This window comes from Corythoichthys intestinalis, chromosome 16, assembly GCF_030265065.1.
Source record: "Corythoichthys intestinalis isolate RoL2023-P3 chromosome 16, ASM3026506v1, whole genome shotgun sequence".
Taxonomy (NCBI): domain Eukaryota; kingdom Metazoa; phylum Chordata; class Actinopteri; order Syngnathiformes; family Syngnathidae; genus Corythoichthys; species Corythoichthys intestinalis.
Genome location: NC_080410.1, coordinates 27593531 through 27608185, shown reverse-complemented (window position 1 = coordinate 27608185; position 14655 = coordinate 27593531). Strand labels below are relative to the sequence as shown.

The 14655-nt window shown below is 43.6% G+C and overlaps 1 protein-coding gene across 2 annotated transcripts in view; it reads left to right on the top strand.

Annotated features, from left to right (window-relative positions):
* The window catches only part of cacng2a (calcium channel, voltage-dependent, gamma subunit 2a), a 93122-nt gene extending 78467 nt beyond the window's left edge, over window positions 1-14655 (top strand). For both annotated transcript variants that reach the window (XM_057817341.1, XM_057817342.1), the window contains exons 3-4: window positions 9345-9485; window positions 13202-14655. In XM_057817341.1, coding sequence (XP_057673324.1) covers window positions 9345-9485; window positions 13202-13743 — 683 coding nt within the window. In that variant the 3' untranslated portion in view covers window positions 13744-14655. The remainder of the gene's footprint in view (window positions 1-9344; window positions 9486-13201) is intronic.

Below are 14655 nucleotides of genomic sequence, written 5' to 3'. Positions count from 1 at the left end.
CCTCAACCATGAGAGACAGAATGTGGGAAAACCCCTAGAAAATCACATTGATTGATTTTTAAAGAATTTATTTGCAAATCATGGTGGAAAATAAGTATTTGGTCAATACCAAAAGTTCATCTGAATACTTCGTTATGTACCCTTTGCTGCCAATAACGGAGGCCAAACGTTTTCTGTAACTCTTCACAAGCTTTTCACACACTAATACTGGTATTTTGGCCCATTCCTCCATGCAGGTCTCCTCTAGAGCAGTGATGTTTTGGGGCTGTCGTTGGGCAACACGGACTTTCAACTCCCTCCTCACACCGTGGTGTCAAAATGATAACAAGAACGGTGAGCAAAAATCCCAGAACCACACGGGGGGACCTAGTGAATGACCTACAGAGAGCTGGGACCACAGTAACAAAGGCTACTATCAGTAACACAATGCACCGCCAGGGACTCAAATCCTGCACTGCCAGACGTGTCCCCCTGCTGAAGAAAGTACACATCCAGGCCCGTCTGCGGTCCGCTAGAGGGCATTTGGATGAACCAGAAGTGGACTGGGAGAATGTGTTATGGTCAGATGAAACCAAAATAGAACTTTTTAGTAGAAACACAGGTTCTCGTATTTGGAGGAGAAAGAATACTAAGTTGCATCCGAAGAACACCATACCCACTGTGAAGCATGGGGGTGGAAACATGCTTTGGGGCTGTTTTTCTGCAAAGGGACTAGGGCGACTGATCTGTGTAAAGGAAAGAATGAATGGGGCCATGTATCGAGAGATTTTGAGTGAAAATCTCCTTCCATCAGCAAGGGCATTGAAGATGAGACGTGGCTGGGTCTTCCAGCATGACAATGATCCCAAACACAGAGCCAGGGCAACAAAGGAGTGGCTTTGTAAGAAGCATTTCAAGGTCCTGGAGTGGCCTAGCCAGTCTCCAGATCTCAACCCCATAGAAAATTTGTGGAGGGAGTTGAAAGTCCGTGTTGCCCAACGACAGCCCTGAAACATCACTGCTCTAGAGGAGATCTGCATTGAGGAATGGGCCAAAATACCAGCAACAGTGTGTGAAAAGCTTGTGAAGACTTACAGAAAACGTTTGGCCTCCGTTACTGCCAGCAAAGGGTACATAACAAAGTATTGAGATGAACTTTTGGTATTGACCAAATATTTATTTTCCACCATGATTTGCATATAAATTCTTTAAAAATCAAACAATGTGATTTTGTTTTTTTTTCCACATTCTGTCTCTCATGGTTGAGGTTTACCCATGTTGACAATTACGGGCCTCTCTAATATTTTCAAGTGGGAGAACTTGCACAATTAGTGGTTGACTAAATACTTATTTGCTCCACTGTATACCTACAATGTGTTACGTTAGTGTTCCCTTTATTTTTTTTGAGCAGTTAACACCAATTACTGCCATTTGTGGTCAATTGGGGGCCGCAAAATATTATCCAGCGTGCCAAAAGTTTGAGACACTTGTCCTATATAATTGTAATAAAAAAATTTCTGAACAAAATTCCCAAAAATGAATTATAAATTGTGCATGAAAAGGTTAAATATAAGTCTTGTTTTACATCACGCCACTTTATGCATCACTTCATACTAGAATCATCCCATATTAAAAAATACATAACTCCAAAAACGTCTTCAAGTATATGAGAGATATGATGCCATAAAAAAATCAAAATTAGCTTCACTGTAAAAAATGTAATCTTGAAATCCTATGAAAAGTAAAACTACCTTCTATACATTATTTCAGGAAAATAAATGATTGATGCTAAAATAACTTGTTGGTAACCCTAATGAATGTGTTTTTCATGGACGTTGGCGCTGGCACGAGTTCATCTGAGACTATCCGCCAGTATTGATGAGTGGGGCGGGAGGGGTTGTATCGCCCCCACCCCGGGGCCCCGAAACAGACTGGACTCTGGCCTCAACTGCCCGCATAAAATCGACGGGCGGGTCTGGCTTTGGACACGCAGGGGGGCGGGGCGTGTGCGCTATGATACGCTAACACTGGCCCGGTCGCCTAGGTAACAGATGGCCCGCAGACACCAGCCAGCAAATTAAAAGCTAATCATTTTTTTCTGCTCCCGATTGATTGACGGCGATAGCCAGCCAATCAGTTAAAGCCCCACGCATTCGTTGTCACAAATACTACAGTTTGCGACAAAACGATACAACGATACGGTGATACAACGATTATCGATACATTGGTCAGGAAATCATTCTAGGATATTCTACAAACAACTAATAAACAGCAAAACAAGCTTCTGCTGTGAATTGGAATGAGTTTATCACTTGTAGACGTCCAATCCATTCGAACTGGGAGGGTGGCAGCGAATGAACATTCGTTCATTCGCTGCCACCCTCCCAGTTCAAAAGGATTGAACGTCTATGGCCGGTAGTGGCAGCCAATGCCAGGCATTGAGGTAATAATGGGCCATTTAAGGTCATTTTCCTGTTGATTTTCAGTTACTTCCTGTTGATTTTGGGTATTTTATGATTCTCTTCCTGTTTATTTTGAGATGCAGAACAGGAAGTGACCTGGGAATTATCCAAATGAATAGGCAGTGACTCAAACTCAACAGGAAATGACCTGTAATGGCCCTAAAATGAACAGCGAGTGACCTGTAAATGCCCTGAAAATCTGACAGAATGACCGTGAATGCTTTGCATGAACGAACGTTCCCAGTCTAAATGGATTGGGCATCGAGCACCGTCAATGCAGTCTTAGGGTTAACTGAGACACTATTATGATGGAAGATTTTCGTCGCAACTTGTTCGTTCATTTTTGTTTTTCTTTTAGACATTGCCACCCTTTTAAAACGATACCTCAATTCTTGGCAGGAGCATATCGATAACCTTTTGGGATACAAAGTATCACGATATATCACCATTTTGATATTTTGTCACACCCCAAGTGACTATATTTGTACATGCAGATCTCCACCCATCCCCCCATTTTTTAATTTACAGGTAACTCATTGGTTACCATTGACGGCCCTGGATGTCCAATCCATTTTGACTGGGAACCCATAGTCAAGTTGGATTCAACATCTAGGGCCGTCACTGACAGTAAAACAAGATCATGCAGGTGTGTTAGCGGAGAGAGACGTGGAAAACGCAACAGGAAAAGTGGCACCGAGATCCGGATTTAGTGAACCCTGCTCTAAGGACTAAAAACCAATAAAATAAACAAGGATATTGTCAAAAGAAACAAAAAGTTATAGCGTAGATCAAGACGATCTACGCAGCAGTACAAAACTCGGAAACAGGAAGCAGAAGTAAATACCGCCTGTAGGAAAATGTTACGCTAGCTGTCAAGGGAAGCATGACAAAAAAACGTTAAGATAGCATCTTGTAAAAGTTATAATGTCTGAAGTAATGAAATATTTTGATTTTGGACGTGTTTTTTTTAACTCCTAAATAAATTGGATAAGTACTCGATAATCAGGTGACTGAAACTCGGGTGCAAAAATATGTCATCGGGACAACCCTACCCGACAGTATACTGTATATGCAGTGCATATGCACAGTATCTTTCTACCATCTCCCCATTTTCCTATCGCCGTCAACGGCACTGAAACTTAATCATTCACCGCCACCCCCTTCTGTACGAACAAACAGTGTGACAATGTGACTCAGTCGGCGTCCAACGTCTTCCCAAATGTGGGTCACCGAGTCAACGGCGCTGAGTCCACACACCTCCAACGGGGACAGGAAATCCTCCCGTCTGGTGGGCTCCTTTTCACAGTCATCGCGGCGGCAGAGGCGCTAAATAGACGCCCGCCCGCTTGTCAATCACGCCAAGGCAAACAGACGCCAAATACAGTTTCTGCTTCTGTGACTTGACTCATCATGGTTGAATATTTTACTGAAAAATAATGGTCTCACTCTTGGGAAGCCAGGATAACACAAGATACTGTGGAAGCCCGTTGAAAACACGCATTTGTTTTTTAAAATACAAATCCACTGTAAATTTCTTTCACCCTGACACTTACATACTCATTCATTTCTCCGGGGAGAGTTGGGACGGGGCCATACAGTCCCGGCCCAGCTCCCCCCTGTTTTTAATGTATCACACACCCAGGTTGTGGGATTGTTGGGACCTGTTGCAGAGGGGGTGCCTCACGGTTGCCTCCTTCCGGCAGGCGCTGTCATCCCTGCACCTCTTTTAACAAACCACACACATCATACACCAAGGAGAGCTCCGGCAAAGCGCGGTGGGATGGGCGGCTGCGTAGAAATTCCATGCTCGATGGCACCTTTGTTGTGGGGGCCGTGGCCCTGGGTTGGCGCAAACGTGGCATCTCCGCTCGTCTGCGTGGCTGTTGTGCGCATGGTGGGGCTCGCGTGCGACTGGATGTAATAGGGCGCGCTCGGGTGGGGGATCCCGGTGCTGGGATTGGCGATGGGGCGGTGTAGGGTCGGTCGCCAACGGGGTTACACACACAAGGGATTCACACGATTACTGGGTTCTAGATCACAGAGCTTATTTGTGTACACTCTGCCCCTTTCAATCACTTAGTTTATAGACTCCCCCACCCCCGTCCCCCTCTTTCCCTGGTCAACAGGCCACCCACATGGTGTCAACCGGAAATACATCTAGCTGACGATAGCGCCAACATATTATTAGTTAGTGTAGACGTTCAGTGTATTTCTTGTTGTTGTTTGTGTTTCTTTTCTTTCTTCTCTTGTGTTCCTTTTCTTCTGTTCCCTCATAACCCCTTCCTGTTCGCTGCTTTGTCATGATAAACGAGGTATGTTGAATGATCACAATGGGAGTATGCCATACTCTCAATGTGAAACATTAAAACTGTTCAGACCAACCGGGCACTTAGACTTCCATTTTCGTGTCAAACAGCTGAACTGGAATTCCTCCTGGAGTCATCACCTTATCGTGGTGGAGTGGTTTGCGTGTCCCAATGATCCTAAGAGCTATGTTGTCTGAGGGCTTTAAGCCCCTGGCAGGGTCACCCATGGCAAACAGGTCCTAGGTGAGGGGCCAGACAAAGCATAGCTCACACGACCCCTTATGATGCAAAACATTACAGGATTCAAGTTTCCCTTGCCTGGACGCGGGTTACTGGGGCCCCCCTCTGGAGCCAGGCCTGGGGGTGGGGTTCGAAGGCAAGCGTCTGCTGGCCGGGCCTTTTCCCATGGGGTCCGGCCGGGCACAGCCCAAAAAGGCAACGTGGGTCCGCCTTCCCATGGGCTCACCACCTGTGGGAAGGGCCAAAGGGGTCAGGTGCATAGCAATTTGGGCGGCAACCAAAGGCCTTGGCGGTCCGACTCCTGGCTACAGAAGGTAACTCTTGGGACATAGAATGTCACCTCTCTGGCTGGGAAGGAGCCCGAGCTGGTGTGTGAGGCAGAGAAGTTCCAACTAGATATAGTTGGACTCTCCTCCACACACAGTTTGGGTTCTGGTACCAGTCCTCTCTTGGACTCTCTTCCACTCTGGAGTTGCCCACGGTAAGAGGCGCCGAGCAGGTGTGGGCATACTTATTGCCCCCCCGGCTTGGCACCTGTACGTTGGGGTTTACCCCAGTAGACGAGAGGGTAGCCTCCCTTCGCCTTCGGGTGGGGGTGGGGGGGGGGGGGGGGGGGCGGATCCTGACTGCTGTTTGTGCTTATGCACCAAACAGCAGTTCGGAGTACCCACCCTTTTTGGAGTCCTTGGAGGGTGTGCTGGAGAGCGCCCCCTCTGGGGACTCCCTCGTTCTGCTGGGGGACTTCAACGCTCATGTGGGTAATGACAGTGAGACCTGGAGGGACGTGATTGGGAGGAACGGCCCCCCCCGATCAGAACCCGAGCGATGTTCTGTTGTTGGACTTCTGTGCTCGTCATGGATTGTCCATAACAAACACCATGTTCAAACATAAGGGTGTCCATATGTGCACTTGGCACCAGGACACCCTAGGCCGTAGTTCGATGATCGACTTTGTAATCGTGTCATCGGACTTGCGGCGGCATGTTTTGGACACTCGGGTGAAGAGAGGGGCGGAGCTGTCAACTGATCACCACCTGGTGGTGTGTTGGCTCCGATGGCGGGTGAAGATGCTGGTCAGACCTGGCAGGCCTAAACGTATTGTGAGGGTCTGCTGGGAACGTCTGGCAGAATCCCCTGTCAGAAAGAGCTTCAACACCCACCTCCGGCAGAACTTCTCCCTTGTCCCGGGGGAGGTGTGGGACATTGAGTCCGAGTGGACCATGTTCCGCACCTCCATTGTGGAGGCGGCCAATCGGAGCTGTGGCCGTAAGGTGCTTGGTGCCTGTCGTGGTGGCAATCCCCGAACCCACTGGTGGACACCAGCAGTAAGGGATGCCGTCAAGCTGAAGAAGGAGGCCTACCGGGCCTTTTTGGCCTGTGGGACGATCAGAGGCGAGCAATAACGCACAGGCAGAGGGCAGTGCGTGTCGCTGTCGCTTGCCGCTGCAGTCGCATCGCGCCCCGTGTGTTGGCTTTCAGCTCAACAGCGATGTCCTTCGCATTTCGCCATCGCTCATCACCTCCCGTGTGTCGAGCCTCTGACCCGCTCCGCACATCGCCCACCTTTACCTTCTTTTTCTTCTGTTGTATTTTCCCTTGGCAAACCAGCTCGTTACATCACCGCCAACTAGTGGATTTAACCGTGAAGTAATTTGTCAACAACAACAACAACACAAAAAGCCTGCATTGTTACTGGTCGTGCATGTGCGAGTAGATGAAAAAAGTATTTGTACTGGCTCTAATTTGGTTGCGGTCTGGAGCCCTGCTATTTTTTATGTTAAATACTAATACTTTTCAAAACTTGTCCCATCTAGGATTTCTGAGAGCAATACAGTGCTGGCCAAAAGTATTGGCACTGCTGCAATTCTATCAGATAATGCTCAATTTCTCCCAGAAATGATTGCAATTACAAATGCTTTGGTAGAAATATATTCATTTATTTTGTTTGCAATGAAAAAACACAAAGAGAACAGAAAAAAAAATTAAATCATTATCATTTTGCACAAAACTCCAAAAATTAGCCGGACAAAAGCATTGGCACCCTTTGAAAAATCATGTGATGCTTCTCTAATTTGTGTAATTAACAGCACCTGTTACTTACCTGTGGCATATAACAGGTGGTGGCAATAACTAAGTCACACTTGCTGCCAGTTAAAATGGATTAAAGTTGACTCAACCTCTGTCCTGTGTCCTTGTGTGTACCAAATTGAGCATGGAGAAAAGAAAGAAGACCAAAGAACTGTCTGAGGAGTTAAGAAGCAAAATTGTGAGGAAGCATGGGCAATCTCAAGGCTACAAGTCCATTTTCAAAGACCTCAGTGTTCCTGTGTCTACCGTGCAGTGTCATCAATAAGTGTAAATCCCATGGCACTGTGGCTAACCTCACTAGATGTGGACGGAAAAGAAACATTGATGAGAGATTTCAACGAAAGATTGTGCGGATGGTGGATAAAGAACCTCGACTAACGTCCAAACAAGTTCAAGCTGTCCTGCAGTCCAAGGGTACAACAGTGTCAATCCGTACTATCCGTCGGTGTCTGAATGAAAAGGGACTCTATGGCAGGATAACTGGGAAGACCCCATTTCTGACCCAGAGACATAAAAAAACCAGGCTGGAGTTTGCCAAAACTTACCTGAGAAAGCCAAAAACGTTTTACAGGAGAAAAACAAGGCCTTCAAAGAAAAGAACACGGTCCCCACAAGAACTACTTAAGACCTAAAACCGCCGTATTTTTCCACTGTATTTTCATACATTTTATTTGTATGATAACGAACATATATTTTGGATTCAAACCTTTTTACCGCCACCAGTAGGCAAAACGTCCAGAAGGTAGAGGTTATGTATTGTATTCTGTATCTCTGTCCCTTTGTCTCTATGTTTGTGTTTAAGATAACTTAAACGTATAAAAGGATTATCAAATTTGCAGGATATGTTAGTAATTTAAAACGGAAGAGACGATTCAATTTTGGGGGGGGTAATGAATTTCGCAATAACTCAATAACAGATTAGCTTATTTAACTCAAATTCCATGGTATGATAAGAGAAACGGTCAAAGGTCACAGAGTTACGAAATATGGTGATGCTCTGAGTTTGGGTGCTTAGGTTTAATGCTCCTCTAGTTTTAAATGATTTTTAATTTCGATCAAATTTTCCCCAAAATTATTTTATTTAGATTCGGATCTCCTTAAATTAGATTTAAATTTGACGAGAAGTCAAAGTGTGACACATAAAAGAATCACTAAATGAAGTAGTGAAGTGAAGTTTCAATTATATTAAACTGAAGCTTTTAGTAATGCAAAAGGATTTTTTGTTGTTGTAATTTTCATATATTTTGTACTTGATTTTTTTTTTTTTTAATGTGAGTACAGTCCTTGTACTTTCAAGGGCTAAAACTTCAGAGGTTGCGCTAGACTTTTTCGTTATCTGTCATTTTGACTGACAGTGTCATAAAAATCCGGTCATAATCTATTTTTACCCGTCACTTACATTTTAAAAATGATAATAATGACATATTCAATAGTATTTAGTTTTCATTCATTTTTAATTAATATTCTGTCCGAACAAGCTTAACAAGAGGCAAACAGACAGCGGAGTGCACCAATCAGCGACGGGCAGACGTGCCGTTAGCAAAGCGACGAGGGCAGGACGAGGGACTTGCGCGCGGAAGTAAACATACGAGGAGAAGTTGCCTCAGTTGCCTTGACATTTTTCCGAGTAAGGCCAACGACGTAATGCATCAAGAGAGACAATAGCTAATTAATATGCTCACTCGCCGCCACCCTGTGGTCTGGGGTGTGAATTGCAACCTATCAAAATGACGGATGGACTGCATTTTTTTCCGTCACCGTTTTAAAAAACTGGTCAACGACGGAAAATATTCGGTTAACGCGACCCCTGTGCTGGATATGTATCTATATATTTTCAAATATATTAACAAGAGGTTCCTGGCATAAATAATAAGATTTCTGGGAAACTGATTCAGTAGTTATTCCGTTTTTTCCTTTTTCAAGGGAGTGAGCGAGAAAAAAGATGAATTTTGAGTTTAATGAGGTTGTAGCGTGTCCGAGTGTTTCTTGGCTCGGCGATGCGTGGCTGGCGAGCTTCCCTCGTTTCATGCTCATAATTGTCCAAATGAAGGCAAAACGGCAAAATGATCAGCTAGTTCATCTCACAAACAGACACCCCGCCTGTTTTTTCTTTCCAATCCATTTGAACTTGGAGGGCTAGCGGTGAATGATCATGTTTCAGTGCGCCATTAATGGCAGCCAATAAGTAAATGACCTTTTACAGTTTGTCCACCTAGAATTCCTGGAAGTTCTTTAAACGTGTGGGTACTTATAAACTGTTTGTTTGCAGGCGCGGTGCGAGCTTCCAGCATCTTCCCCATCCTCAGTGTCATCCTGCTCTTCATGGGAGGTCTGTGCATCGCCGCCAGTGAGTTCTACAGGTCCAGACACAACATCATCCTCAGCGCCGGGATCTTCTTCGTGTCTGCCGGTCCGTTCGCAGCTTCCAAAACACATTCTGAAAAGCGTAGAAGTATTTGTCACTACTGGTGTGAAACAGAAAAAGTACTAACTCAGTTTTGAGTCTCTACTGTTAATTCATTGGCTGCCATTGACGGCGATAAATGTCAAACCCATTTTGACTAAGGACTATTTTCAATGTACATCAGTGTTGTGTTTGGCAGCCCTTTTAATTTTCGTCTTAGTCTTTTGGACGATAACACTTATTAGTCTTAGTCATATTATAGTCATTTTTAATTGTGTTTGTCTTTGTCTAGTTTTTGTTGACAATCACTCAGACAAATTTCGTCTAGCTTTAGTCGATGTTTACTCAACATTTTCGTCCGTAACGTTTGAATGTTTCACTCCAAAAATAGATTAAAAAAAGGTTTCCTACTGTTTCAAATGAACATTCACAGACGACCAGGAAAACAGTACATTATTTTAAATTAATTACCGTAGTGGCCCGAATATAAGACGGCCTTGATTATAAAACGACCCCCTCTTTTTCAAGACTCAAGTTTGAAAAAAGACTTTTTGAACACCAAATTAATTTTTATACAGAAAATAATTACAGTACATCTGAAACATATGATTATACCAATATAATTGAGAGAAAAAGCATGTTATTTTGCCTAATTCAAACCTTAATATCTGAACATTTAAATATGTAATCTAAAGTGCAATCACATTCGTAAATGAATGGCTTCTGGTTTTTGAAATGTAAATAAACCAATCTATTGTGATAAAACAACAAAACTGCAATAACTGCATGAACCATCAAAGTGAAGTTTAACTGTAGTCTTGAAACAAATCTGAATAAGGAAAAACATTGCAATAAAATAATGCAAACTGGTTAAACTTGAGAGTAGCTGAGATTTCTCATGACAGAACATTACTCCTCAAGTTCAGCATTCGCTTCAATGATATCTGGCGCCATCTAGCGTCGTGAATGGGTATAATGTCTAGACCCAAATATAAGACGATTCCCACTTTTTCAGTCTTATTTCAATGCAAAAAACACCGTCTTATATTCGGGCCAATACGGTATACCCACTGGACGCCACAAACTGTATGTGAAAAAAAGTTGTCCGAGACTTTAAGAGGACACTCACCGCAAGGAATAGACTAATGCCAATGCCAACGTCAATGCTATGCTAAGGGTACGAGACTACGAGTTATACATTTAGTGTGTGATGATCACTCAGTACAGACCTTTAAATGCTAAAGCAAACATTGCATATTCTCTCTCGTCAAAATAAGACAATAAATCTTACCATGTGTCTCAAAACAAGCAATGGGGAGACTGGCGAGGACATTAGTGTGTGAGTTGGACACAACCAGACATTGCTACGATGCAGGTTAACTACACATAAAATGTCACGCCTTGTGAACATGTGATGGAAACTATGGTGCATTTTCGTCTTTGTTCTCGTCTCGTCAGACAAAAAACTGGCATTCGTGTTATGTTTTAGTCTTCTAAGTTATGTTTTTAGCTCGTTATCGTCTCATCGTCATGAAAAAAATTGTTCGTCGACGAAATATTTTCGTGATAGTCATCGTTGTCCAAATCACCACTGATGTACATAGACCTTTGGCAGCCATTGAAACAAGTCCGTTTTGACTGACATGGGCTAGCAATGTGCCTACACCGACTCATGCACTTAAATGCATGCATTTACCACTACACCATCAGCAACATATAAAAAGATTTTTAAAATAAAGAAAAATTAGATACACGAAAATGTTATTCGTAAAATGTAATTTTCTTCTATTTTCTTTTTTTTTTTTTTTTTCATTTTTCTGGATTTTGGGGTTGTATTTTTCAGTGTAATTTTATTATTGTTTTTTCATGTACGTATTCATACTCCCAATGCTATTTGATGTATATTTGTTAAATGTAAATTGAGATGTCAAGAGGTTAAATTATTTTCAGTTATTTTGGAAATTATTATTGTAATGGTTTTTTTCTCAAATGTACTTAATCAAAGTCCAAATGGATTCGGCATCTATCGCCATCATTAGTTCTACAGTGGGGCAAAAAAATATTTAGTCAGCCACCAATTGTGCAAGTTCTCCCACTTAAAAAGATGAAAGAGGCCTGCGATTATCATCATAGGTGTACCTCAACTATGAGAGACAGAATGAGGGAAAAAAATCCAGAAAATCACTTTGTCTGATTTTTAAAGAATTAATTTGAAAATTATGGTAGAAAATAAGTATTTGGTCACCTACAGAAAAGCAAGATTTCTGGCTCTCACAGAGCTTTGACTTCTGTAAAAGGCTCCTCTGTCCTCCGCTCGTTACCTATAATATTGGCACGTGTTTGAACTCATTCTCAGCATAAAAGACACCTTTTCACAACTTCAAGCACTCACACTCCAAACTCCATTATGGCCAAGACCAAAAAGCTGTCAAAGGACACACCAGAGACAAATTTGTAAACCTGCACCAGGCTGGGAAGACTGAATCTGCAATAGCTAAGCAGTTTGGTGTGAAGAAATCAACTGTGGGAGCAATTATTATAAAATGGAAAACATACAAGACCACTGATAATCTCCCTCAATCTGGGGCTCCACGCAAAATCTCACCCTGTGGGTTCAAAATTATCTCAAGAACAGTGAGCAAAAATCCCAGAACCACACGGGGGGACCTCATGAATGACTTGGGAGAGCTGGGACCAAAGAAACAAAGGCTACTATCAATAACACACTCCGCCACCAGGGACTCAAATCCTTACTTGCCAACGCACCAGGGACTCAAATCCTTACGTGCCAGACGTGTCCCCCTGCTTAAGCTAGTACATTCCAGGCCCTTCTGAAGTTTGCTAGAGAGCATTTGGATAATCCAGAAGAGGACTGGAAAAATGTCATACAGTATAGTCACAATCTTCTTGTGTTTGAAGGAGAAAGAATGCTGAATTCTATTCAAAGAACACCATACCTACTGTGAAGCATGGGGTGGAAACATCATGCTTTACGGCATTTTTTCTGCAAAGGGACCAGGACACCTGATTAGTGAAAGGGTGAATGGGGCCATGTATTGGGAGATTTTGAGTGAAAGCCTCTTCCATCAGCAAGGGCATTGAAGATGAAACGTGGCTGGGTATTTCAGCATGACAATGATCCCAAACAAATTGCCCATGAAAAAAAAGAGCATTTCAAGGTCCTGGAGTCGGTCTCCAGATCTCAACGCCATACAAAATCTTTGGAGGGAGTTGAAAGTCCGTGTTGCCCAATGACAGCCCCAAAACATCATTGCTCTTGAGGAGATTTGCATGAAGGAATGGGCCAAATTACCTGCAACTGTGTGTGAAAACCTTTGAAGACTTACAGAAAACGTTTTGACCTCTGTTATTGCCAACAAAGGGAAGATAACAAAATATTGAAATGAACTTAAATTCTTGACCAAATACTCATTTTCCTCTATAATTTGCAAATAAATTCTTTAAAAATCAGACTGATTTTCTGGATTTTTTCCCCCTCATTCTGTCTCTCATAGTTGAGGTCCACCTATGATGAAATTTTTAGGCCTCTCTCATCTTTTTAAGTGGGAGACCTTGCACAATTTGTGGATGACTAAATACTTTTTTGCCCAACTGTATAAATGTTGTGTCCAGCGTAAGTTGACTTACCAGTGATCAGTTGATCAGTGAGTGAGTGACCCGTGAGTACCAGCCGTTGATTTGCTCTCCTCTGGCTGTTGCAGGCTTGAGCAACATCATTGGTATCATCGTATACATATCAGCCAACGCGGGCGACCCGTCCAAGAGCGACTCCAAGAAGAACTCATACTCGTACGGCTGGTCCTTCTACTTCGGGGCGCTGTCCTTCATCATGGCCGAGATGGTTGGCGTCCTGGCCGTGCATATGTTCATTGACCGGCACCGGCAGCTCCGGATCGGGACCCGTGCCGCCGACTACCTCCGGGGCTCATCGTCAGTGCGGACGCCCAGCTACCGTTACCGCTACAGGCGCCGTTCGCGTTCCTCGTCCCGCTCCACGGACCCGTCGCGGTCACGAGACGCCTCCCCGCTGGGCCTCAAGGCCTTTGGGACGCTGCCCTCCACTGAGATCTCCATGTACACGTTGCCGCGCGACACCCTCAAGTCAGGGGCGCCCGCCAACGCAGCCAACTACAATTCGGAGAGGGACCACAACTTCCTGCAGGTGCATAACTGCATCCCGAAGGACGCCAAAGACTCGGCCCACGCCAACGCGGCCGCCAACCGACGCACTACCCCCGTATGAGGGGACGCCGCCCGCCCCCGCGCCCTTTTCTGCATGACTCTCAGGAGCGGTCGGAGCCCTCCGGACCCACGCTTCCTTCATTTTTGGACTTTTGCATTCAAACTGTGAATTGTTACAGCTCGGCCTGTGACCTCTAGTAAAGCTACTATAAATATAAATCTATATATTACTTTTATAACAATTCATAATAAGGATAATCAAGAGATACCGATTACTTTACTGAAGCAAAAAAAAAAAAAAAGACTACCAGTTTAAAAAAGTGCTGTCGGTGACTCTTTTAGAAGCTTAGAATAATAAAATATTATGTTTTTGGGATAGAGCTACAACAAAAATGAGCCAGAAAATCCAAAACCAAGTGCATGCTATTAAACTGCAGCGAACTTATGTTTTAGGGCTCTATTTTCATGGACATGAAGGCCAAAAATATATTTTAATCATTATTGGTTAACAGCAGCTCATTTAATGAGGTGCCAATTATTTTGTCTGTCCGGCCAAGCTTCACACGACATTCAAAGGGAATGAGAGGAGACACTCTGATTGTCAGCAAATGGAGTCAGCCGTGATTAGCGCCAGGCAGGAAAATAGAGCCCTCGACCAAAAAGAAAAGTATTTATAATTTCATGTGTATTTTTTCATTTTATTTTGACTTTTGTTTGTTTGCTTTTGTGAGCCAAACCAAACAAAATACATTTTTTAAACAATAGTTTAAAGATAAACAGTATATAATGTCATTTGTTTGGAAAAGCTCACACAGCCTTAGCCATTTTTGTGTGTGTTTCTAATGGGAACTCTTGAAAAAGGTGCCAAAAGCCAATCCTTCTACTTGGATGCATCAACAAGTCCTGATGAATAAATACCAACCCCAGTGGGAACAAGCAACAGTGTCTGTGCGTCTCTTAAAGGAAATTTGCT